This window comes from Salmo salar, chromosome ssa24 (assembly GCF_905237065.1).
Source record: "Salmo salar chromosome ssa24, Ssal_v3.1, whole genome shotgun sequence".
Lineage (NCBI taxonomy): Eukaryota > Metazoa > Chordata > Actinopteri > Salmoniformes > Salmonidae > Salmo > Salmo salar.
In genome coordinates this window covers 26,226,307-26,251,589 of record NC_059465.1, presented here as the reverse complement: position 1 = coordinate 26,251,589, position 25,283 = coordinate 26,226,307, and the positions used below count along the sequence as shown (strand labels likewise).

The 25,283-nt window shown below is 44.7% G+C and overlaps 2 protein-coding genes across 5 annotated transcripts; both read left to right on the top strand.

Annotated features, from left to right (window-relative positions):
• Positions 1-5,592: 5,592 nt before the first annotated feature.
• Positions 5,593-19,811, top strand: fkbp15b (FKBP prolyl isomerase family member 15b). 4 transcript variants are annotated; one of them, XM_014171626.2, is made up of 29 exons: positions 5,593-6,891; positions 10,682-10,785; positions 10,893-10,971; positions 11,097-11,166; positions 11,300-11,374; positions 11,473-11,571; positions 11,657-11,806; positions 11,932-12,000; positions 12,110-12,253; positions 12,360-12,511; positions 12,609-12,657; positions 12,785-12,901; positions 13,001-13,085; positions 13,281-13,384; positions 13,548-13,748; positions 13,887-13,985; positions 14,093-14,187; positions 14,322-14,424; positions 14,693-14,725; positions 15,191-15,362; positions 15,486-15,622; positions 16,703-16,858; positions 16,952-17,104; positions 17,321-17,413; positions 17,536-17,649; positions 17,737-17,844; positions 17,962-18,553; positions 18,767-18,872; positions 19,162-19,811. In XM_014171626.2, exons 1-28 carry the CDS (start codon positions 6,842-6,844, stop codon positions 18,769-18,771), a joined length of 3,408 nt encoding a protein of 1,135 aa, XP_014027101.2. In that variant the 5' UTR covers positions 5,593-6,841; the 3' UTR covers positions 18,772-18,872; positions 19,162-19,811. The 4 variants fall into 4 exon arrangements, with proteins under 4 accessions (XP_014027101.2, XP_014027103.2, XP_014027099.2 ...); XM_014171624.2 differs by lacking the exon at positions 5,593-6,891 and adding an exon at positions 7,969-8,238; XM_014171628.2 differs by lacking the exon at positions 14,693-14,725 and having other exon boundaries at positions 5,682-6,891; positions 19,162-19,810.
• Positions 19,812-20,163: 352 nt separating this feature from the next.
• Positions 20,164-25,279, top strand: LOC106585436 (uncharacterized). The gene is made up of 11 exons (XM_014171629.2): positions 20,164-20,305; positions 20,662-20,827; positions 20,974-21,148; positions 21,274-21,346; positions 21,529-21,647; positions 21,829-21,895; positions 22,028-22,393; positions 23,097-23,292; positions 23,513-23,676; positions 23,786-23,891; positions 24,059-25,279. The coding sequence occupies exons 2-11, from the start codon at positions 20,671-20,673 to the stop codon at positions 24,151-24,153; spliced, it is 1,518 nt and encodes a 505-aa protein (XP_014027104.1). The 5' UTR covers positions 20,164-20,305; positions 20,662-20,670; the 3' UTR covers positions 24,154-25,279.
• The last annotated feature ends 4 nt before the right edge of the window (positions 25,280-25,283 follow it).

Sequence of the window (25,283 nt, the reverse complement as noted above, 5' to 3'; positions counted from 1 at the left end):
CAAACTATAGTTTTGGCAAGTCGGTTAGGACATATACTTTGTGCATGAGACAAGTAATTTTTCCAACAATTGTTTACAGACAGATTATTTCATTTATAATTCACTGTATCACAATTCCAGTGGGTCAGAAGTTTACATACACTAAGTTGACTGTGCCTTTAAACAGCTTGGAAAATTCCAGAAAATTATGTCGTGGCTTCAGAAGCTTCTGATAGGCTAATTGACATCATTTGAGTCAATTGGAGGTGTACCTGTGGATGTATTTCAAGGCCTACCTTCAAACTCAGTGCCTCTTTGCTTGATGGGAAAATCAAAAGAAATCAGCCAAGACCTCAGAAAACAAATTGTAGACCTCCACAAGTCTGGTTCATCCTTGGGAGCAATTTCCAATCGCCTGAAGGTACCACGTTCCTCTGTACAAACAATAGTACGCAAATATAAACACCTTGGAACCACGCAGCCGTCATACCGCTCAGGAAGGAGACACGTTCTGTCTCCTAGAGGTGAACGTACTTTGGTGGGAAAAGTGCAAATCAATCCCAGAACAACAGCAAAGGACCTTTTTATTTATTTTTATTTCACCTTTATTTAACCAGGTAGGCAAGTTGAGAACAAGTTCTCATTTACAATTGCGACCTGGCCAAGATAAAGCAAAGCAGTTCGACGCATACAACAACACAGAGTTACACATGGAGTAAAACAAACATACAGTCAATAATACAGTAGAAAAATAAGTCTATATACAATGTGAGCAAATGAGGTAAGATAAGGGAGGTAAAGGCAAAAAAGGCCATGGTGGCAAAGTAAATACAATATAGCAAGTAAAACACTGGAATGGTAGATTTGTAGTGGAAGAAAGTGCAAAGTAGAAATAGAAATAATGGGGTGCAAAGGAGCAAAATAAATAAATACAGTAGGGGAAGAGGTAGTTGTATGGGCTAAATTATAGATGGGCTATGTACAGGTGCAGTGATCTGTGAGCTGCTCTGACAGCTGGTGCTTAAAGCTAGTGAGGGAGATAAGTGTTTCCAGTTTCAGAGATTTTTGTAGTTTGTTCCAGTCATTGGCAGCAGAGAACTGGAAGGAGAGACGGCCAAAGGAGGAATTGGCTTTGGGGGTGACCAGAGAGATATACCTGCTGGAGCGTGTGCTACAGGTGGGTGCTGCTATGGTGACCAGTGAGCGGAGATAAGGGGGGGCTTTACCTAGCAGGGTCTTGTAGATGACCTGTAGCCAGTGGGTTTGGAGACAAGTATGAAGCGAGGGCAACCCAACGAGTGTGTACAGGTCGCAGTGGTGGGTAGTATATGGGGCTTTGGTGACAAAACGGATGGCACTGTGATAGACTGCATCCAGTTTATTGAGTAGGGTATTGGAGGCTATTTTGTAAATGACATCCCCAAAGTCGAGGATCGGTAGTATGGTCAGTTTTACGAGGGTATGTTTGGCAGCATGAGTGAAGGATGCTTTGTTGCGAAATAGGAAGCCAATTCTAGATTTAACTTTGGATTGGAGATGTTTGATGTGAGTCTGAAGGAGAGCTTACAGTCTAACCAGACACCTAGGTATTTGTAGTTGTCCACATATTCTAAGTCAGAACCGTCCGAGTAGTGATGCTGAAAGGGCGGGCAGCGATCGGTTGAAGAGCATGCATTTAGTTTTACTTGTATTTAAGAGCAGTTGGAGGCCACGGAAGGACAGTTGTATGGCCTTGAAGCTCGTTTGGAGGGTTGTTAACACAGTGTCCAAAGAAGGGCCAGAAGTATACAGAATGGTGTCGTCTGCGTAGAGGTGGATCAGAGACTCACCAGCAGCAAGAGCGACATCATTGATGTATACAGAGAAAAGAGTTGGCCCAAGAATTTAACCCTGTGGCACCCCCATAGAGACTACCAGAGGCCCGGACAACAGGCCATCCGATTTGACATTGAACTCTATCAGAGAAGTAGTTGGTGAACCAGGCGAGGCAATCATTTGAGAAACCAAGGCTATTGAGTCTGCCGATGAGGATGTGGTGATTGACTGAGTCGAAAGCCTTGGCCAGGTCAATGAATTACGGCAGCACAGTATTGTTTCTTATCGATGGCGGTTACGATATCGTTTAGGACCTTGAGCGTGGCTGAGGTGCACCCATGACCAGCTCTGAAACCAGATTGCATAGCGGAGAAGGTGCGGTAGGATTCGAAATGGTCGGAAATCTGTTTGTTGACTTGGCTTTCGAAGACCTTAGAAAGGCAGGGTAGGATAGATATAGGTCGGTATTAGTTTGGGTTAAGAGTGTCCCCTCCTTTGAAGAGGGGGATGACAGCAGCTGCTTTCCAATCTTTAGGAATCTCAGACGACACGAAAGAGAGGTTGAACAGGCTAGTAATAGGGGTTGCAACAATTTCGGCAGATAATTTTAGAAAGAAAGGGTACAGATTGTCTAGCCCGGCTGATTTGTAGGGGTCCAGATTTTCATCTTCACAGACCTTGTGAAGATGCTGGAGGAAACAGTAAAACGAGTCCTATATCGACATAACCTGAAAGGCTGCTCAGCAAGGAAGAAGCCACTGCTCCAAAACCGCCATAAAAAAGCCAGACTACGATTTGCAAATGCACATGGGGACAAAGAGCGTACTTTTTGGAGAAATGTCCTCTGGTCTGATGAACCAAAAATATAACTGTTTGGCCATAATGACCATCGTTATGTTTGGAGGAAAAAGGGGGAGGCTTGCAAGCTGAAGAACACCATCCCAACCGTGAAGCACGGGGGTGGCAGCATCATGTTGTGGGTGTGCTTTGCTGCAGGAGGGACTGGTGCACTTCACAAAATAGATGGCATCATGAGGGAGAAAAATGATGTGGATATATTGAGGCAACATCTCAAAACATCAGTCAGGAAGTTAAAGCTTGGTCGCAAATGGGTCTTCCAAATGGACAATGACCCCAAGCATACTTCCAAAGTTGTGGCAAAATGGCTTAAGGACAACAAAGTCAAGGTATTGGAGTGGCCATCACAAAGCCTTGACCTCAATCCTATAGACAATTTGTGGGAAGAACTGAAAATCATGTGCGAGCAAGGAGGCCTACAAACCTGACTCAGTTACACCAGCTCTGTCAGGAGGAATGGGCCAAATTCACCCAACTTATTGTGGGAAGCTTGTGGAAGGCTACCCAAAACGTTTGACCCAAGTTAAACAATTGAAAGGCAATGCTACCAAATACTAATTGAGTGTATGTAAACTTCTGACCCACTGGGAATGTGATGAAAGAAATAAAAGCTGAAATAAATAATTCCCTTTACTATTATTCTGACATTTCACATTCTTAAAATAAAGTGGTGATCTTAACTGACCTAAAACAATAATTTTTACTAGGATTAAATGCCAGGAATTGTGAAAAACTGAGTTTAAATGTATTTGGCTAAGGTGTATGTATACTTCCGACTTCAACTGTAAGTGTTCCTTTTGTCCAGGTGGGAAAGGGCAATGTGGAGTGTGATTGAGATTGCGTCATCTGTGGATCTGTTGGGGCGGTATGCGAATTGGAGTGGGTCTAGGGTATCCAGGAGGATGCTGTTGATGTGAGCCATGACCAGCCTTTCAAAGCACTTCATGGCTATTGACATGAGTGCTACGGGGCGGTAATCATTTAGGCAGGTTACCTTCACTTCCTTGGGCACAGGGACTATTTTGGTCTGCTTGAAACATGTAGGTATTACAGACTCAGACAGGGAGAGTTTGAAAATGACAGTGAAGACACTTGCCAGTTGGTCCGCGCATGCTTTGAGTACACGTCCTGGTAATCCATCTGGCCCCACAGCTTTGTGAATGTTGACCTGTATAAAGGTCTTGCTCACATTGGCTTCCGAGAGCGTTATCACACAGTTGTCCTGAACAGCTGGTGCTCTCGTGCATTCTTCAGTGTTGCTTGCCTCGAAGCGAGTATAGTTCGTCTGGTAGGCTCGCATCACTGGGCAGCTCGCATCTGGGTTTCCCTTTGTAGTCCGTAATAGTTTTCATGCTCTGCCACATCCGATGAGTGTCAGAGCCGGTGTAGTAGGATTCAATCTTAATCCCATATTGACGCTTTGCTTGTTTGATGGTTCGTCTCAGCATAGCGGGATTTTTGTAAGCGTCCGGATTAGTGTCCCGCTCCTTGAAAGCGTTAGCTCTAGCCTTTAGCTCGATGCTGATGCTGCCTGTAATCCATGGCTTCTGGTTGGGATATCTACGTACGATGTAGTCGATACACTTATTGATGAAGCCGATGACTGAGGTGGTTTCCTCCTCAATGCCATTCGATGAATCCCGGAACATATTCCAGTCTGTGCTAGCAGAACAGTCCTGTGTGGTACAAGGTGTAGTTCCTATAGAACGGCAGCAAAAACATTTTTTACATGTTGCTTATGAGTGCATTTCACACTACTTTTGGATTATAATTGGATTTTACGGCTCGTATGAATGTCCTGCTTAATATAATGTTTGTGACATCATCACAAATGCATTATATTCAAAAAACACAACCAGTAAAATGACTATTTGGCTAGGTTTTGCTACAGCCCATATCAATGAGCAATAGCATTCTAGCTAAAAACGGCTGCATCCAAAATAGTTATTTTGCAAAGATCACAACCAAATATAATCTTAGCGACTGTTCAAGCAAGAATCAATCATCATTGTTACCGTATGAGAACCCCAAAACGTTATTTTGTTTAGAAGTAATAAAAACGTAAATCTAGGCTATGTTGAACGTGCGCAGATAGCGATGGCCAAGAGTCAAGCGCATCTGTGCGTGACGTCTGTGTGTCAAATGCTGGAAAAGGGTCTCTAGCAGTTCACAACATGGTTAGTCTCATTTATCTAATGCGTTTACAGATGAGCCAATCGGGAGAAAGGATTGAGGTTGGATGATTGGTTGGAAAGCTGCAGACGAGAAAGTTAGCGGAAGTGGTTGCTGAGTTCGAATCAAGCAGCACATCGAGGAAAGTCGGTGAAGACGAATGTCTGAAAGGACAACAGTAGTAGCAAAAACCGGAACAAAAAGGGAATTGTCTAAAATTGGAGTGAGGATACGTGTATGAATGATAATTAATCGCTTCTTGTTGGGATGCGTTTGTGGGAAACCAGTTTGAGGTGTAGAAAATATTTAAGTACTGTTTGTTATGTGCTGAGAAAAGAGGGGTCTGTCAGATTGACCAGGACTGGTCTTATTTTGATTAAGTGTATTTCTGAAAAACAGGAAGATTGCAGTGCACCTCAAAAGAATCCGAAAAACAGAAGTTTTGGGTTTTGAACTTCGGAGTAGAGCACTGGTCTAAGGGGTGACGACAGATGTTCAGGTTGAATACCTACAAAATTCCTGGTGTTGATGCCAGGCGTCTGACCCGATGGGTGAATGGAGAAAAATAAGAAAGTCTGTCAGACCTGTTGTTTTTTGATAAAGACCAAATACCTACGCATGTGAAGTTTGGTTATGTAAGATACACTATAAGAGTTTTCGACCGAAACCATTGCAGTGTAAGACTTGTAAAGGATTTGTCCATGTTTCAAGTGTGTGCAGACGGACAGAGTATATTGAAGAACTGTGTGTAGGACGACTGTGCTGCAATTGTGGTGGGGATCCTGATCCCGAGTTCATGGAGATTAACCATCGAATCTCCTATGCGGAGGCGATAAAAATAGATAAAATAAGTGATGTTAGCGAAGATGGTCGTGGACGCACCACAGCCAGAAGTAAATGTTTGCTGCCAGTCAAGAGATACCCTGTGTGCTAAAAAGGTGGATTTTGTTGCATTCATTGCCACATTTATTAACTGTACAGCACAAATCTAAGAAACTGGACATTACTGTGGCAGAAAAGGTATGGGGACTTAAGGATTTTACATCTGAAGACTTGCAAGGGGTACTGGCGCCAGAAGACACGCCCTCTCAGGCTCCCCATTGAGCCTGTCAGATTCGTTTGATTTAGTTTAGTGTATTTATTTTTGGGGGGTATTTTGTTCCATTTTTGGGAATCCTGTTTTCATCCAGCACAGTAGATGGCTATCGCCAATATACTTTAATGAAACAGGCAGGGAGCAGGCCTCGAACCCTCGACCTTCTAGCCTGAAGTTCAGCGCGCTATCGATTGTGCCCCAAAAGCATGCTCCGCGGCAGAGTCGATATCCGCGCTTATAAACTCAGGGTCGGTACAATACCATAGAAGAAGAGCATCATGTCCACCACGGCTTGTGTTTATTTTGAAAGTCTATAACATTGGACTTGGGTATAAAACATAATGCTCAATTTGTTGAATTGTGTTGGACAACTGGTAGGTAGAGTGAGAATTCAACCTTACATTGGTAAAGTTAACTAGTAAACTGGCAACGGTAAAATCAGACAACGCAACTTAGCTACGCTACCAGTATAATCGACTAGCTAACCTTGTTACTAACAAGTTAAGCGTTTCTTATAATCGATTTTCGACGCAGAAAACCCTCTACATTGTAGCCAACGTATGATACGTCATTATCTTCTATAACTGGTGTTGGAAGGGTGGCTCCCTACATGTCTTTTTACTCGATATTTTAGCGCAAACATGTTAAATTGCTTTGTTTACCTTTTACCTAATGATCCCAGAGTGCATCGCGTTATTTACATTATGTCGTAAAAGGGAAATAAGGCCATTACCCCGTAGCAGAACAATTCACAGTACCATGGATCAGGTGATATGTCAGCTGATGTTCAGAAGAAACAGGAAGACAGATTAGTGGGTGTCCTAGCGCTGTTATTTCTCAATAAGTATTATATTTATCAACCCAAGACAAATCATAATATTTGAGAATTATTATTGCTACACGAAAGAAAGTACATTCAAAATGTTTGCCGCTGACGACGAGGATGGAGATTTTTTGTCGCCTACTGGAGGGTGAGTTTGCTTTCATTCAGGCTAACTGGCTAATACCAATCTAGCTGAACAATTTTTTTTTTACATGAAGCTGTGCTTTTTTTTGTAGCTAATGGAAGCTAAGATATCTTGCTTGTTTGCTTTTTTTTTTTAGACACTTCCTGAATTGAAGTAGGCTAGGCTATAATTTTCACAGAGCTAGTTAGTTACTGCACCCACTGACAGAAACTGCACCGATGCTATGGAAAATGGCTAGCGCGAAATGATTTTGATTGACACTGTAGCCAACTACCCCCGAATTCACCAACAATTTAAAGTAGTCAAGCCCACTCACACACAGTCTGGTATATTGTTAGATTACTTGTTGATATTGCTGCACTGTCGGAAAAAGAAGTATAAGCATTTCGCTACACTCGCAATAACATCTGTCAATCATGTGTATGTGACCAATACGATTAGATTTTACGGATTTGACCTAGTCGGGCGCATGCCTTGCACAATATAAATCGAAGGAAAGAGTGACTTCGCCTTACACTTCGCTCATCCTCAGTTAGAGCCCTGTGTTCTGAGACAGGCTTTGTCCTCCACCTCTCACCCAGAGACAGTAATGCATTGGATTTGCATGTACAGTAGCTGTCTCATGCAACTGGTTCAGTTGCAGGTCACTGTATTTGCTATATCCTATGTTTTGGGTAGTTTGATTTCACCCCAATATGTTTACCCATTTGGCTGTGAGGCTGACTTCAGTTCGAGGTTTGGTACCACAGTTGCTGAATTAATAGGTCTGCTATGTCTCATCTGAAGTTCATAGCTATTCAATCACTTGAACAATGCAGGCTAACTGCCAACTAGGGCATGTTGTTTTGCTCTCTAACATTTCCTGGCTAGTGGGGCAATTGTTCCCTCGACTAATATGATTTGGAGGAATAAACCTTGTCTGGGCCAGGAGCAGTGAAGGAGGGGGAGGCTAGGGTTGTGGCTCCTAATTCCTCTCACATGCTGCTAATTAGGGCCAGTAGGGCGAGGGCTGCCTGCTCCTTCAGATCAGCTCAACAAACTGGACAGCACACTGAGCCAGAGCTCCACAGCTCTTCCAGTGATATGGTGTCAAATCTGCCATGGTGGTGTAACTGCATTGGAGAGCAAGACATTGGGGAAAGGAGAGGAGGGTATCGCTAAGAGTGGCAACACTGAAACTTAGTGTGTTGTTGGGTGGCCCATGCCTGTCTGTGGCCCATGCCTGTCTGTCTTACAAGTGGCTAAACGGGCTACTCTTCACCACCAGTCGTCAGCAGACCCAAGCCTCAAGGTGCCCACCATGTCTTCTGCTCTGAGGGATAATGACTACCTTTGGAGGGAGATCCAAGGGTCAGTATGGCCCTGCTCTGGAGGGAAGTGTTCAAATGAAACCTGATGTTTTTCATCTCGATAATGAACAAAGCATTAATTTGCCGCTGGTGGTCTCTGTGGCAGTTGAGGAAGGTCATGGTGTGAATTTGTGATATGGTTCTTCTGCTGGAAAGCATGTGAATGTTCTTGTGATGTATTTATGCTTCAGTTATGGCAACATATTGTTAGAGATGATGGTGCAATACCTGATGATGTAAGCTTTTCTAGTGTGTACGATTATTGTATCGTAGTAAGAGCTGCTGTTATAACAACCTACATTCACGGTTTTGTGTTTGTCATCTTTCATTCAACAACCTGTTAAATGTGGAAATGGGCTACTTGACTTATTAACATGAACACGTCATTTTTGCATTTTGACTTGTTGGATGCAGTTGCTTTGGGATTTGGACATTTTCAGATGTTAGGGCTCATAAGAGCAGCTTTTCTCTGTTGTATGGGCATGGGTCTTGATGTACAGTGTGTGGTGGCTGTATAAACCAGGCATGAGGCTTTTGTTCTCTGTGCTCAATAAAAATAACTTTTCACTTCAATTTGTTGTCAGCTGAAATCAGGAACAGGAAGCAAGAAAATTGTTGACCTTGAAACGGCAACAACTGAATTGACAGAATAGCGTTTGCTTTTCATCCAATGAGATGTTTTTTTTTTTGTCTCTATGGAACATATGTGTTCTCTTTTGAACTTCACTTAGGAGAGAGCCTAGTAGACCTGCCTCATTACACCAATAGGGCTTTTGCATATTATGGGCTTGCAGAAATAACCTAAATAACACTATATATATAATTTGGTACCCCAAGTTTAGAGTGTTTTATTTTGACTTGTTGGACATGAGACTGCAAATCAGTTCTAAGTGTTTTTACTTTTGGAAATCTGTTTCAAAGTATTCCCACACATTATAGAGAGATGTGATTGTATACAAATGTAAGCAAGGTTAGAAATTATGTTTTAGTCAACTATTATCTGTGTTTGGGCTTCTTGCGGTCAATTTGCAGTCTACAAATTATTTGTAATTACAGTACATTCGGAAAGTATACAGACCCCTTCAATTGTACCACATTTTTTTACGTTACAGCCTTATTCTAAAATGAATAAACTTTTTTCCCCCAAAATCCATCTACACACAATACCCCATAATGACATTTTTGCAAATTTATAGAAAACTGATATCACATTTACATAAGTATTCTCAGACCCTTTACTCAGTACTTTGTTGAAGCACCTTTGGCAGTGTTTACAGCCTCAAGTCTTGGGTATGACGCTACAAGCTTGGCACACCTGTATTTGGGGAGTTTCTCCCATTCTTCTCTGCAGATCCTCTCAAGCTCTGCCAGGTTGGATGGGGAGCGTCGCTGCACAGCTATGTTCAGGTCTCTCCAGAGATGTTCGATCAGGTTCAAGTCCGAGCTCTGGCTGGGCCACTCAAGGACATTCAGAGACTTTTCCCGAAGCCACTCCTGCATTGTTTTGGCTGTGCTTAGGGTTGTTGTCCTGTTGGAAGGTGAACCTTCGCCCCAGTTTGAGGTCCTGAGTGCTCTGGAGCAGGTTTTCATCAAGGATCTCTATTTTGCGCCGTTCAACTTTCCCTTGATCCTGACTAGTATCCCAGTCCCTGCCACTGAAAAATATTCCCACAGCATAATGCTGCCACCACCATGCTTCAATATAGGGATGGTATTGGCCAGGTGATGAACGGTGCCTGGTTTCCTCGAGACATGATGCTTGGCATTCAAGCCAAAGAGTTCAATCTTGGTTTCACCAGACCAGAGAATCTTTTTTCTCATGGTCTGAGAGTTCCTTAGGTGCCATTTGGCAAACTCCAAGCGGGCTGTCATGTGTCTTTTACTGAGGAGTGGCTTCCGTCTGGCCGCTACCATAAAGGCCTGATTGGTGGAGTGCTGCAGAGATAGTTGGAAGAGTCTTGGTGGTTCCAAACTTCTTCCATTTAAGAATGGAGGCCACTGTGTTCTTGGGGACCTTCAAAGCTGCAGAAATGTTTGGTACCCTTCCCCAGATCTGTGCCTCGACACAATCCTGTCTCGGAGCTCTACGGACAATTCCTTCGACCTCATGGCTTGGTTTTTGCTCTGACATGCACTGTCAACTTATAGACGTGTGTGCCTTTCCAAATCATGTCCAATCAATTGAATTTACCACAGGTGGACTCCAATCAAGTTGTAGAAACATCTCAAAGATGATCAATGGAAACAGGATGCACCTGAGCTCAATTTTGAGTCTCGTAGCAAAGGGTCTGAATACCTATGTAAATACATTTTAGAAAAAGGCTGTAATGGAAAAAGTGAAGGGGTCTGAATGCACTGTATGTTCCGCCTCCTTGACCATCCGCCCAAGAAAAAAATCAGCTTGCGGCTGAATCTAGTTGGTGATCCCTGCTGTGTTATTTCAGGGCAAAGCTGGCATCACTTTTTGGACTGGACCAAGCACCTAGTCAGGGGAATGAATCCTTCCAATATACAGCCCCTAAACAGCCTAGGAAGACCTTGAATCCAGGTAAAAACATAATTTTAGCAATGGAAGGAAATATGACCAAAGTTAGGTTAACATGATCAGGTGAAACAGATGTGTTTACTGACAATAGAGCATGTTTTAATTTCCAGGACCTCCTGCCCAGAAACCCACTGGCCCTCCTGGTGCTCCTGCGGTATTATTGGCTACAGCTATCCATGCTTTCAAATAGTGAGTATCTTTAAACTGTACAAATGACTTGAAATGCTGCCCTGTTGATCCTGTGACATGAGACCCATTCATTTGTTTTGAGTTCATGACTTACTCCATAATTAATGGTGCATCTTTTTTTTTAGTCTTAACGGACAGTATCAGAAACAAGGAAAGCTTGGAGCTGCAGTCCTGGGTAACCACACAACCAGAGAGGTGTGAGCAGAGATGTGCTTTTATTTTTTTTTAATGTGAATAAATGTTCATGATTTCTGTCTCTTTGAACATGCTTATCATCATGCAAGTTTGCTAACAATGACGTAAAAGTTCCCTGTCTGTTTTTTCGTAGTACAAACTCTTGCTGTACGCCAGTCAACAGAAACAAGTGACTGCGGCCACGATTCATGTTGGGTTCGTCTTCACGGTGAGTTTGTGTCAGAAGAACCTGAGCAAGTGAAGAGCGAGCCAGTTGGCTTCACTTAAAGAATCTCAGCTCTTACTCTTTCCCATTGTCTTCTGCAGGTTCAGCCCAGCAACTACTGCACTTTTTATGACGACCAGCGTCAGAACTGGTCCCTCATGTTTGACACAGACAAAGCTGCTGTGGACTTTTGTAAAGAGGTGAAGGACAGCAGATGGACTCTGAGTTAGTATTATATTAAACAGGTATAAAAGTGATTGAATTGACTATTTGTCTTTGATTTAGGTGTGTTTGGCAAAAGTGAACAGCGCCCCCTCCTTAGATATGGTGGTGGTGCAGGACCTGACACTAGGGGAGGGGCAGGGGGTTGAGAATGGAGACTCCCTGGAGGTGGCATACACAGGCTGGCTCCTGCAGAACCATGCCATCGGACAGGTAAGATATCGTTGTGTTTATTGTGCCATTAGAGATCTCAGTGATTTGCACATTGCTGTGTGTCCTCTTTGCCCTGGGATGTAGTGGTACAGCAGTGGGCTTGTAATATTCAACTATTGTTTCAGGTCTTTGACTCCAACCTGAACAAAGACAAGCTACTACGACTGAAACTTGGCGCTGGAAAAGTGATGAAGGTGAGTCGTTGATGTCATTTGGGTTGTATGGGCGCAGCTTCTGTTCTCAAGAAGAGTAGTAGGGGAATGGGGAACTTACAGCTTCCTCTCTCTCCTTTCTAATTGCCAGGGCTGGGAGGAGGGCATGCTGGGTATGAGGAAGTCAGGCCGGCGTCTCATGGTGATACCCCCCAGTCTGGGATACGGCTCCCAAGGAGTGGCCAACTGTGTCCCAGCAGACTGCACACTTATCTTTGAGGCAGAGCTACGACGGGTAGGATGTCCAGCATCTCTCAAATGGGACTGTCCGATAACATTAAGCCAAAAGTCACATTTGATGAGTTTCTTTGTCTCCTCATGCTCTTCTATTGTGTCCTCAGTTGAAGTTGGCGAAGGACAGTGTGTCTGACCGTGCCAGTGCTGGGTCTCGGGACTCTGCTGCCCTCTCACCTGCCCCCAGTATGGAGAACCTGGGCCCGGACCTCCCAGCAGGGCCCGCTCAGCCCCCTTCTACAAGCCCCGGGAGACCAGGGTAAGAGTACAGGCTTTCCTGAACACTCATAACCATCTCCCCCAGCTAATTTCTTGTCTTTGTCCTTCTTTCATTGTTTTCATCCTCTCTTTTTCAGCGAACCACTACTTCGGGCAAAGTCGAATTCCATCAGTGAACAGTTGACAGTGAGTGCTTTCTCTTCTGAGTAACATTAGACTTTAATATAAAATGTGCAAAGCTGACCTGTTTGTAACCCAAGCCCTATCAGGCTGATGAGTTATAACCTACTCCTTCATCTTCCCATGGCTCCAGAATCCAGATGCCACCAAAGCCAAGCTGATCTCTCGCATGGCCAAGATGGGCCAACCCATGTTGCCCTTCATGGCAGGGCCCTCCTCCCAGCCAGACTCCAGCGACTCTGAGATGGAGGTGAGATGGGGGGTCCAAGGGATTGTATTTTCACATAGCTGCACCTACAGAATATGAGCTGAGATAATGATGCTAGATATAACCAGTGTCTTCCTTCAGGACCCCGGTGTGTCCAGAGTGAAGGAGCGTCCTGCTGCTCCCTCTCCTGTGCAGATCTCCCCTGCCCCCCAAGCTCCAGTGCAAGGTGAGCTCTGCCACAACCTCTGCTGGAGTCATCACTCTCCATGTTTAGCTGGCCAATAAATGGTCTAATATCACAGTTTTTAAAGACCGATTAGACTGAGATTTGCTATAAAGCTTTCTTTTCAGGGTGTCGATGTTTGTTGATGCCCTGGGATGTAATTTCTCAGTTTGTACATAATGTGTATTTTTCCTACAGTGCTTTCCTACCCCCATGGGGCACCGCCCTCTGCCTTGATGCCTGTCACTATGACAACTGCTACTCCGCAGCCTGTGATGCCAGGCTCCGCCCATGCCTTTCAGGTGAGAATGACAAATGTCATCTTTATTGTTCAACTGTCAAACATTTAAACTAATTTGCTATTTTGTATTGGCTGCAGAGCTGACTTAAAGGCTAACCTCCCTTCTAATGAATCTTCCTTCATTCTCTGTTGCGTCATTTAATCAGTCTTATGTTTTTTCATAGCCTTATGCCTACCCACAATCCTCTATGGCTCCCTCTCAACTTCAACAAATGGGCCAGATTTACCCCACCCAGACAGTGCCATACATGGGAGGCACTGGAGAGGTCACTTCCTTCCTCATGACTGAAGCTCGGCAGCACAACACTGAGATCCGATTGGCTGTCGGCAAAGTGGCCGATAAAGTGGACCAGTTGGCGTCAAAGGTCAGCAATATTATTGTTGATAATAATAATAATAATAATAATAATAATAATAATAATAATAATATTATTTCTCTTTCTGTATCAGACATTTCCACCTCCATTATGACATCAGTTTTTCACTTCTCATTGATTTGACAGGTTGACGACCTTCAGAGGCAAGGAGGCCACTCATTGGCTATGCCCAGTGTCAATATGGAAACATCCATGATTATGCACAACATCCAAAGAATCATTCAGGTATAGTCTGGTTGGGGGGGTGTGTTAGGGATTTAATTCCCTAATAATACTTCAGTAAAATATCTACATGTTTTTTCTCACTGTATCTCACTATATTTACTGTACAGGAAAATGAATCTTTAAAGAAGGATGTCTATGAGAAGAGCTCACGTGTAGAGGAGCAGAACCACAAGATTGGGGAGCTCATCAACCAGAACCAGAGGTAAGACACAGACATTGATGCAGAAGTTAACATTGGGGGATCTGAAATGGCACCATATTCACATACCAATTTCAGACACAGCTGTTGATTTTCTCTGCGTGTCCAGCCGGCTTGTCTCTTTTGTTGTTGTCCAGATACATGGAGCAGAGTAACTTGCTGATGGAGCAGAGGAATGATTCCCTGAAGTCCTCCAGTGAACACAACCAGGTCCGGGTGCTGCAGGCTGAGCAGGATAAGGTAGATCACAGTACCACCACCCTACTATACTTCTGTATATACTGTCATCACCCTGCAAGGAGGAACTAACCTTCTCTTATACTATCACAGCCAGGGCTCATTATTCTCACGTGACTTAACGGCTCTATTACAGTATCTAACATGGCTTTAGGGATATTAGTCTAGTCCCCAGACAAAAACACTAACAGAATGACTGCTGCAGCTCCTGGCTGTTTGTCCTGCTGTGTTCCTCTCAGGACCTTTAGTAGTGACTGCTCTCTCTTTCCAGCATGCACTGCCTCAGGACCTGTGCTTGGGCCAGGTGAGCCTGTTAGCTCTCGCTCTACCTTCCTCCACTCATCCTCCTTCCTGTCCCCCTTTTTTGCTGACTTTTTATTTTTTTCTTCAGCCCTTTCCTCCTCATCATCAGTCATCGTAATTCACCAGTCATCTTCTTCCCACAGGATCATGCTGTCAGGCTCCATGTTAACTCTGTTTTTCACTCATCACGTCCAGCCAATCACCATCACCACTGTCCGCTCGCACTGTCTTTGGCTGTGTCCCAAAACTCTGAGAAGGCCTCCTTTCCTTGTTGCCTTCCCTTCATGACCACTGGAAAAAGGACTGGACACTGACAGTTACCAACATCTTGATTTATTTCCAGTCAGATTAGTGATCATGAAGGAAATACGTTAGTTTAGGTTATTGGGACACAGCCTGCCTTTGGACCTTGTATTGTATAGACAGACAACACCGCTGACTAACAGTACTTGTCTCTGTCGCTCAGGTGCGTCTGACAGAGGAGCTGGCCACATGTACAGCGCGGGTGTCCCAGCTGCAGCAGGAGGCCACGTCTCACCAGCAGAGGGCTGCAGAGCTGCAGAGCAAACTGACCTCTGCCCTACAGGACAGTGACACACACTGCACATGCATCTCCTCCTTAGAGACCCAACTGGAAGGTTTGCACTACTCTTACATAATGATGTGCTGTAAACACAATGTTTTTGTTTTAAATTGGTTAGAAAGGTGCCAGTGTGAGTGTGTTTATGTTGGTGTGAGACTAAAGGTGTGTTTTTGAGTAGAGCTAAAGGAGACGTCAGAGCGAGGCCAGGCCCAGTACCGTACAGAGAAGCAGAAACGCAAAGAGATGGAGCTCAGAGTAAACAACATGGAGGAGGAGCTGCAGGACCTGAAGACTGACAAAGAAAGTCTGGAACGAGTGAGTATGGCACAGTGTCTGTGGGCTGTTTTCTCGCAAGGGCGCTGGGCGCGATGGTATTGCAGGGCGCGTTCTCAGAGCGTGCGCAGATCAGTTGGCCGGCATCTTCACAGTAATTTTCAACCTCTCCTTGCCCCAGTCTGTAACGTTTTAAGATGACTACCATCATTCCTGTTCCCAAGAACGCTAAGGCTTCATGCCACAATGACTACCACCCTGTAGCACTCACATCTGTCATCATGAAGTGCTTGGAAAGGCAGGTTATGGTACACATCAACTCCATCATCCCAGACACGCGAGACACACTCCAACTTGCATACCGCCCCAACAGATCCATAGACGACGGCGTCTCAATTACACTCCACACTCCATTTGCTGATGACCCAACGATGGTAGGTCACTGGCGACGATGAGACAGCCTACAGGGAGGAGATCAGTGACCTGGCACTGTGGTGCCGGGACAACAACCTCTCCCTCAACGTCAGTAAGACCAAGGAGCTGCTCGTGGACTACAGGAAATGGGATGACGGGCACGCCCCCATCCACATCGATGGGGCTGTAGTGGAGCGGGTCTAAAGCTTCAATTTCCTCTGTGTCCAAATCACTAAGGACTTAAAATGGTCCACTCACACGCGCACAGCGCCTCTTCCCCCTCGGGAGGTTGAAAAGGTTTGGCATGGGCCCTTAAATCCTCAAAAAAGGTTCTACTGCTGCACCCTTGAGAGCATCTTGACTGGCTGCATCACTGCTTGGTATGGCAACAGCACCGCACTCGATTGCCCGGCGCTATAGAGGGTGGTGCGGGCGGCCCAGTACATTAATGGGGCCAAGCTCCCTGCCATCCAAGACCTCTATATCAGGCAGTGTGAAAGAAGGGCCCGGAAAATCGTAACCATGTACTTGTGCACGTGACATTAAAACGTAACTTTTAGATTTAGCCTCCAACACTTACGTCTCTGGTAGAAATTGCTCAAAGGCACAGATCTAGGATCAGCTTACAGATCTCAGTTCTCTTCAATCCTATACCTAAAACTGAAATTAGATCGGTGTCTGAGGGTAGCTTCATCTTTCTTCTCTTAGACGCTGTCAGACAGGAAGAGGAAGTGGCAGGCGGAGAGGCAGCATTGTGATGAGGAGATGGAGGAGCTGAGGAGGAGCAGCCAGCAGGACATGGACAGTCTAAAGACACAGCTCCGCAAGGCCAGGACCAGCACGGGCCAGGCAGCCTCAGAACAGGTACTGTACAGGGTGTAATAATATTTGTCTATGGGGAGAGGGTGAAGAGTAATTGTGAGTGCGTGTGCGCCTGACTGTGTGTGTGTGTTCCAGCTAGCCCAGTTGCAAGCGGACCTGGAGGAGGAGTGGAAGGGGAAGTGTGAGCAGGCGTTGGCCTCAGCCAAGGAGCAGCAGGGGCGTCAGATGGCCGAACTGGCAGAGCAAAGGGACACACTGGAGCAGAGTCTGACCCAGCTACAGAAAAAGGTCAACAGCCTAACCCATATTATACCGCACACAAAGCTTTCTCTCTCCTGACGTCCCCTTGGACTCCTGAGTTAATACATACTTTTATATTGTGTGGCTAATGGGGGATTTGTTACTGTTGTTATACAACAATGAAATTCCATAAGTTCTAAGGCTGGGAAATTACTTGTGTAGCTTAATCTGTGAGAGTTTAGTGGTTCTAACGCATTCCAACAGTTCTCAGCTCTGAAGCAGTCCAGGGACTCAGAGGAGCAGTGCCTGCTACAGCAGCAGGTACAGGACGAGGAGCTGCAGGTCCTACAAGAAAAGGTACTGATGTGTTTACATGTTGGTGTAGCATTAGCAGCTAACTCTCTCCATATCATAATGAAGTCCTCTTTCTCACACACTCACCGTCTTTCTCTCTTTTCTCTCGTTCTCCTCTCTTTCAGTATTCAGGCCTGGAGGAGCAGTCATCTGCTATGAAACAGAAGCTTGAGGGGCGAGTGGCTGAGCTGGAAAGGAGGCTGGCAGAGCAAAGGGGCCAAGAGGACACTGCAGGGGAGGTGAGAGGAACACAGACATGTTTCACAGCTGAGTGTCTGTCTTACCTGTACTTCATGGTTTGACCCTAGCCCTGTGTGCCCTGGCAGGTGAAGCGTGTGATGAACGGAGTGTTCCACTCTCTGAGAGGGGAGTTTGACCTACATGAGACCTACACAGGCAGCGCTGTGCTCAGTATAATCGTCAACACCATAAAGGTACTGCATCTCTGCTTGACAATTATCGAAACTGTTATATCTTACTACTGTGTAATTCACAATGGAGATGGACTGAAAGGGATTTGGGTGAATTAATGTTGGTGTTTGACCCTTCAGAGTGTTACGTTGCAACTGCTCAGCGTTACTGAGAGACCTTCGTCCCATCGGAGTGAAAAGGAAGAAGAGGTGGTGGAGGTCAGTGATGTGAGGCGTAGAGAGGAGAGACCACCACAGGATGGCCATGTGAATGGGGAGGAAGAGGAGGAGCAGAGGACAGAGTCAGAGCAGCCTAGTGAGGCCGTTGGGCAGAGGGAGGGAGACCCCAGAGATGTGCAGGAGAGGGCTCACCTGGAGGCAGTACCAGAGACCGAGAAGCCGACTAAGGTGGAGCTAGCATCAGACATCCACACAGAACCAGAGCACCAATCACACTCAACCCAGCCACAACCAACATCTCCCGAGCCACTGGGGGAGAACACCACCAAGGCTTCGGGACCCACTGACATAAACCCTGAGGACAATCTGCCCTCTGAGATGGGACAGGAAAGTCAGTCAGAAGGTGACGTAATTACCCCAGAGGTGAAGAAAGTGAGTGTGACTATTGAGGGTCCCATGGGTGAACTGGAAATAACTAGCCCCAAAGCCACAGGTCCTCCAACCCAGCCCCACCTCCACCAAGCCCTCTGCATGACAGTCCTGGGAAAGTACGGTGAGTTTTCTAGAGAGACCAGTGAACTACACAACCCAGTCTCATTCAACTGAGCCTTATCTATGTTCATAATAAGTCTGTTGTCCCTTGCTAATATGCATGAATTCCTGCACCTCTCTCTCTGCCTTCTATCCCCCCCCTTGCTCTCCCCCCTTGCTCTCCCTCCTTGCTCTACTCTACGTCCATTCTCACTTGTGTGTTCTATTCTCTCAGTCTGACTGAGGGAGTAGGAGAGGAAAATGGAAAGGAGCCATTTTTCCAGAGCACAGCCCCAACCAAACCCCCACCACCACCCACTGAGGAGGAGGAGGATGAGCTGGTGAGGAAGAATCAGTAGAGCCACACCAGTTCTCTCAGATTTATACGCACTGCTTCTGTTCCCCTTGTTTGTCTGTTACGTGGCCTACTGAATAGTACATCAGGTAACATAAAGCTCGTTTCAAGATATAATTCAGTGGCAGGATCCTCTGCTGTTGAATGTCTATGACAGGAACTTGTTCTGAATTACTTCATTCATTCCCAACAGTCTCATAAGTGTTTTGTGGTTGGTCAGCATAGGATTACTGAACACAACTCACATTTGATATACTTTCCCCATGTTTTCTAAGAGCTTGAAGGGGCGACCTCCCCCAGCCCCTCTGTTTGGCGATGAAGAGGATGAAGATCTTGACTGGCTGGGCTGAGCAACAACTGAAGTGATAAGTCTTATGAGTCTTGAAGGCCATCCTCTAGAGAGATGATTTCCACTGTCCTAGAAGAGACTATACCTGGAAGAACATGTAGTGAACTGTCTCTGAGATAAGGCAACTCTGAACAATGTGAGTGAGAAGGACGTCCTGTCAGACTGCCCTGAACACTGTGCTGAAAGAGCTGTGTGCCATGTTGAGATCTGTAGGGCTGACCTGATTGCTGTTGCCTGAAAGCCATCTTTGATCAATTAAATCTGATGAAATCCACTAGAAATCCCCCCCCCCCCCCATGCAATCAAAGTCAATCCATCTGTTAGCCCTGTAATTTGTTGCTTTCATTGGGTATTTGAGACGAAAATGATGGTCTAGGCCCTAGACTCTAGGGTATTTTAACTACTGTAGCTTGGATGTTAATTTATCTGATTTGATTTAAGATGTCTGTTTGCTTGTTGTCAGGGTTACAAGGCTGTTGTGTATTAATGAGGGCTTGATGCTTCAAGAACATCTAACTTTTAAAAATGTTTGCAGAGATTCACTCCAGAAAATAAAAAATAAAACATAAAAAAAGATGTCCACATATTCTTTCTTGAATTTTTTTTTCTTCTTGTATTTCCACAAGATATTGCACCAGAGATATTTCTGCATAATTTTGGTATGACATCCATAATCAAACCAACGACCTGCAATCAATGAATGCTGATACCGCTAGCCTATAGTATACTTACTGCAATGAAAACGTTTAAAAATACATCGACAACTGGATCATAATTTGGTGTTGACACATTTACCATAACACCATATAATAAAGTATGCCTAAAATGACTCATGGGTATGGAAGGTTGTGCAGAGCATCCTCCAAGAGGATGGGTTTTGGTGTAAAAACTGACCAGCAGGTGGAGAACTAGTATGGAAGTGTCTCGCCGTTGCTTGGCAACGCAAGTTCTGACAGTTGGCTCTTGGGTAGCTAGCTAGCAGAGTTGTTTACTTGCGACGTTTAATTTTCTCTGGCTAAATTAGCCCAGCATAGTTATTCAATTCAGTTATCTAGGTTGCCATACACGAGGTACGTATGCGTTGCACTCGGACTGGGGGTTTTTCTCAATAAGTATTGCAGAGTTAACGTTACTGTAGAAATGGCTGGCTGACTAGCTAGCTACTAGTACACTAAGTTTCTCTTAAAAAAAGTAGTTTCCTTCCAATTAACGAGAAAAAGACAGAGCACAAGGCCAGGTGCTTCTCCAAAAATGTTAGCGGCTCTGTTATAATATTCACAATAGCACATTAGCTACATAGATTGAACCAATGTAGCTAGCTATTATTGGGAATGCATTCTAAGTGGTATGCTAGTATGGACATTAGATAGCTAACAGTAGTATATGTACTACAGGACTAGCTACATGATTGCATTCTCTCACTCAGGTGTTATCCATGGGCAGCCTTGCCAGTGAGGTTTTGGATGAGGCCCACTGTTTCTGGGCGACGTGCGCTCATCCTTGCTGCTGGGAGTCGGAGCAGCGCATTGCCAAAGGCGTCCCACACTACATAAAGCAAAGAACATCAGATGGGGGCAGAGCCCCTGTAGATGGTAGGCAGTCATGTATTGCAATTCAATTTCTCTCCTCTCTTTCTCTTTCAAACACACACAGCAGTACTGCAAAATGCATTGAGCAGCTGCTGGCTCATATGGACCATATGTCAAAGTGGATTAACAGTGCTGTTCTTGCTGTTCAGTGGAAGAGTTTCCAACCCTTAGTGTGGTTAATGTATCGGAGTCGACTGAGGGCCAAAAGACCCCTAAAGTGAAGCTGCTTTACAAGACGCTTAGCAAGAAGAATTTTGCCACAGATGCCTCTCTAACTCTTCTCTCCAGCCAGACACAAGCCCACCAGCGGGAGCATAACACAAGGTTAGTAATAGCCTAATAAGTCAATGTAGTATATTGCCATTCAGGAACAGAGTTATCATTTATAGTCAAAGTTTAAACAATGGTTTTGCATAGGGGTCCTCCTACTCTCTAATTCTTCTTTGCAGTGCAGATCTTCACGTTCCAGGGTTAAACTCTGTTGACCATAGTCCTCGTAATAAACAACACAAGGAAGTAAAGGTTTGTCACAGTTACACAGAGACAGTAGGCCTAAAGTCAGATGCAAGGCTTGCTGACTTTGTCTTACACCCTTTGTTGAAAACCAAAGATGGAGTATTTGTAGGCTATACTTTTCAATGGTGAGTAATATTAATCGGAGTATGGCGGATCCAGTGCAATGTCTGTTGTGGGTGTTATTGTAGCTCAACACAGCTCAGATCAATCAGTTGGCCAGCTGTTCCAGTGCATCATGGGGCTCTGGCTCCGTAGTGATGTGGGTACCCAATCCCCAACACATCCCGCAGTGCCAAGCCCGAAACAGGTCACTTGATTTATTGTATTTGATGTTGATTGTATCTTTATTTTTCATCATACTCAGTCACTTTATGCTGTACTTTTTATGTTGTAGGCCTAGACCTTGGAAATTTGCATCGTTTGATTACCACATTACCTTTTTAGGCGTTAAACTTGGCAGATATGCAAATTGCCTTTTTTGATCACAGGCCTAAATCTCCCTATGTACCTGTCAAGGAGCTCATTTGCCTTCCGTCCTTAAAAACCTCAAAAATTGTGAGTACCATATTTACACGGCTTTCATAAATTGTATGTGGCAGGTTATTTGTCTTTGTATTACATTAGTGTTAATGAATAGGCCTATTTCATTAACCAGTTACATTTACTAGTCTTTTTTGTATATTATAGAACAGAAATCCAAGAATTCAAGTCCAAGAGTCCAAGAATGTGCGGAAGAGGGTGCCGTTCCAGCTGACAACATTGACGTCAAAGCCGAAAAGTGAGCATGGGTTGAGCTCCCCAGTGGCACAGCAAACTGTCCACCCAACAGACCTTGCCCTGGCCAAACCTGACACAGACACTGACCCCAACAGGGAGGAGGAGGAGGCCCAGACCCAGGCTCATACCAGCCCACACCCTCCCCCAGCACCTAGGATCCCCAGTGCTTTCCTCCTCAGGAACAAGCCTGTGGTGTTCCACAGTGTCAGGGAGAGGGTACTGAGAAGACACACCCAGCAGGACCTCTCAACGTACAAGTACAAACTGGACAGCAAGGTCACTCATACTATCATACTACTGTCCCATGGCATTCTCTTTTTACATAATGATTCTCTGCTCTGAGTATGACTGGTCTGTCTGATCATTAAAAGGCCTGTCTCCAGTGCTGTTTAATTTACATGTAACCAACAGCCATGAAGCATGTTGCTGCCTTTCAATCCATATTCATCAGGCTTGCTGAGTGGTTGAGAGAGGGAAAACCCTGCTTTGGCTCCACAGTGAGGGAGAGTCACGGGAGAGTGAGACTGGGCATTGGTTCTGGAGATGCAGGCCCCGATAGCTCCTATTACACTCAGCTTTTCTGCCTGGTTTTATAACTGTTTATTTTCTGTTTTCAGCATCTCATGTAGGGAGTGGTCAGTAGTCACGTACTTCCTCAAACAGCCACTCTTTAGTCCAGGAAGAATGGAACAAATTCCTGCTCAGCTGTTGATAAATAAATGAAGAGTTTAAACTTAACTGAATTATTGCCAAATACACTGTCTGGGATGTATGCTACTTATTGTAGACAACACTTGTCTATTGTAATGTCCTGTTGGTGGGTGGAAATGAAGCGAGGAACCGCTAGTTTAGTCGAAAATATATTTTTGTAGAGTGTTACACTTGAATAAGGAAAATCTGGCAACCCATGTTGTTGTTTTGGTTGAGTTTTTTAAATCTCTATTTCCTTTTTCTTCTGTCATCATGGCTTTTACTCTAGAATGGTGGGGGTGGCATTGACTGGGATAGTCTGAGAAGACAGACCTATCTGTGGAGGAAGCACAACCTTCCACCCAACTGTGACAGAGAGAAGCCATTTCCCCCAGAGGACATGACTGTCAGCCAGAAAGGCTTTGGTTTCTACCCCATCCCAAAGGCCATGCTCCATCACGACCCAAGGAGCCCTCTGTCCAAAGGTAACACACTGGAGCTCTAGGCTGCATATTGTATGCAAGTCAGGACGCTGTGCCATGCTGTCACAAAGAGACTTACAGATTTGTAGATTTGGCATTGAATGGATCAAGGTGATCAAAGAACCGCTCATTTGTAACAACCTTGTATATGTTTTTTGGTGTGATGCCAATAGAGAGAAAGATTGCAAAGAATGTTGTTGAGGAAGATGTGTGTGCATTGCAGGTCCAGCTGTGTGGCGCTGCCTGGAATGTGTGGATGGGATGTGGTGTGGCCATGGTGGTGGTCCACTAGCCTCCATATCCAAGTGCCTTAACTCATTGGTGTCAAAGAGTTCCTTCAAGTTCTGTAGCAGATCCAACCTCAGCTGTCAAAACCCCTTGCACCAAGTAATTGTCCAACTCTACACCTCTCAAAGCTAGCCAACACACTCAACGTGAACCAATCAAAACCAAAATTCAGCCCTGCATTTGAAACTGATCTGACATGTTCTTTAAGCTCCTAGATGGAGATTACCTAAGTGATGTGAATCCAGGCAACAAGGGCACCATCGCTCCTCAGAACTCCATGATGCACCTTCAGGACACAGCTTCACACTACAGTGGTGAGTATATCAATACCGTATAGGATGGTTCTCAGTTTTTAACGTTTATATTTGTTATTGTCATTCATCTGCTACTTTTTTAAATGTATGTACATTTGTACATCAGAAGTGTCCATATATGCAATATATTCTCAGATAATTCTCCTAATCTCCATGTGATTCCACAGACTGTCAAGGAGAGGATAATGAATTTGGCTTATGCTCAGAGAGAGATGCTGAAGGAGGTCTAGGAGCCCTAGAGAGGCCGGGTAGGAGCTCTTAGGACAAAGGGCACAGGCCTTCAGGGTCCCAGCCATCCCCTCCACCATCTATCGTCAACTCCGATACCTGTGGAGATGGTTAAACTTGAATATGACGAGACAGACACTGAACGATCCAGGACTAAGATCCAGGAGTAAATGTACTCATCATGCCTGTGAACATTCACATATTTCATCCAGAGCTATCCTTATGCTTTAGATAAATACATCTGGTAGCTTGCTTTTTTTTCATGTCAAGTATAGCCTAACATGGTAATGTAACAATATACTCTAAGTGTACAAAACATTAAGGACACTTGCTCTTTCCATGTCATAGACTGGCCAGGTGAATCCAGGTCAAAGCTATGATTCCTTATTGATGTCACTTGTTAAATCCACTTCAATCAGTGTAGATGAAATGGGAGGAGACAGGTTAAAGAATGATTGTTAAGCCTTGAGACAATATAGAAATGGATTGTGTATGTGTGCCATTCAGATGGTGAATGGGCAAGATAAAAGATTTAAGTGCCTTTGAACAGGGTATGGTAGTAGGTGCTAGGCACAGCGGTTTGTGTCAAGAACTCAACAGTTTTGTGTATCAAGAATGGTCCACCACCCAAAGGACATCCAGCCAACTTGACACAACTGTGGGAAGCATTGGAGTCAATATGGGCCAGCATCCCTGTGAAACGCTTTCGACACGTTGTAAAGTCCATGCCCCGACGAAGTGAGGCTGTTCTGAGGGCAAAAGCGGGGGTGTAACTCAATATTAGGAAGGTGTCCTTAATTTAATGTTTTGTCCACTCAGTGTATGTTAACTTACATGATTTATACTGCCTAATCCTTATTCAACAATCAATCAACAATTCTTATTCAGTTATGTCATGATTCAGTATTTGATTATTTGACATTAGTCAGCTTCATGGTAGCCTTGCATATCAGGATTGTAGGTGCTTCTCACCACAGGGTTTACGTAGAGTCCACCACCTTCATGGTTATAAGAGGGCACCAGGTGTCACTGTAGAGTCATCGAGGAAATTCCCAATTTGTCTGTTTTGATCAGTTGCCATTGCCAACCTCTAAATATTTCACTTTAAAACATAGTTAAAATGTGTTTTTATTATGATAAAATCGTCTACAAAAGATAAACTTG

Excerpts from the sequence above, each read along its gene's own strand:
- fkbp15b (XM_014171624.2), top strand. The coding sequence starts at position 8,090 with ATGCCTGTCTGTGGCCCATGCCTGTCTGTCTTACAAGTGGCTAAACGG. Across the intron at positions 13,749-13,886 it reads TGGACCAGTTGGCGTCAAAG|GTTGACGACCTTCAGAGGCA; the intron begins GTCAGCAATATT and ends TTGATTTGACAG. Across the intron at positions 14,726-15,190 it reads AGGACCTGTGCTTGGGCCAG|GTGCGTCTGACAGAGGAGCT; the intron begins GTGAGCCTGTTA and ends TCTGTCGCTCAG.
- LOC106585436 (XM_014171629.2), top strand. The coding sequence starts at position 20,671 with ATGGGCAGCCTTGCCAGTGAGGTTTTGGATGAGGCCCACTGTTTCTGG. Across the intron at positions 21,648-21,828 it reads CAGTGCCAAGCCCGAAACAG|GCCTAAATCTCCCTATGTAC; the intron begins GTCACTTGATTT and ends TTTTGATCACAG. Across the intron at positions 23,892-24,058 it reads CACAGCTTCACACTACAGTG|ACTGTCAAGGAGAGGATAAT; the intron begins GTGAGTATATCA and ends GTGATTCCACAG.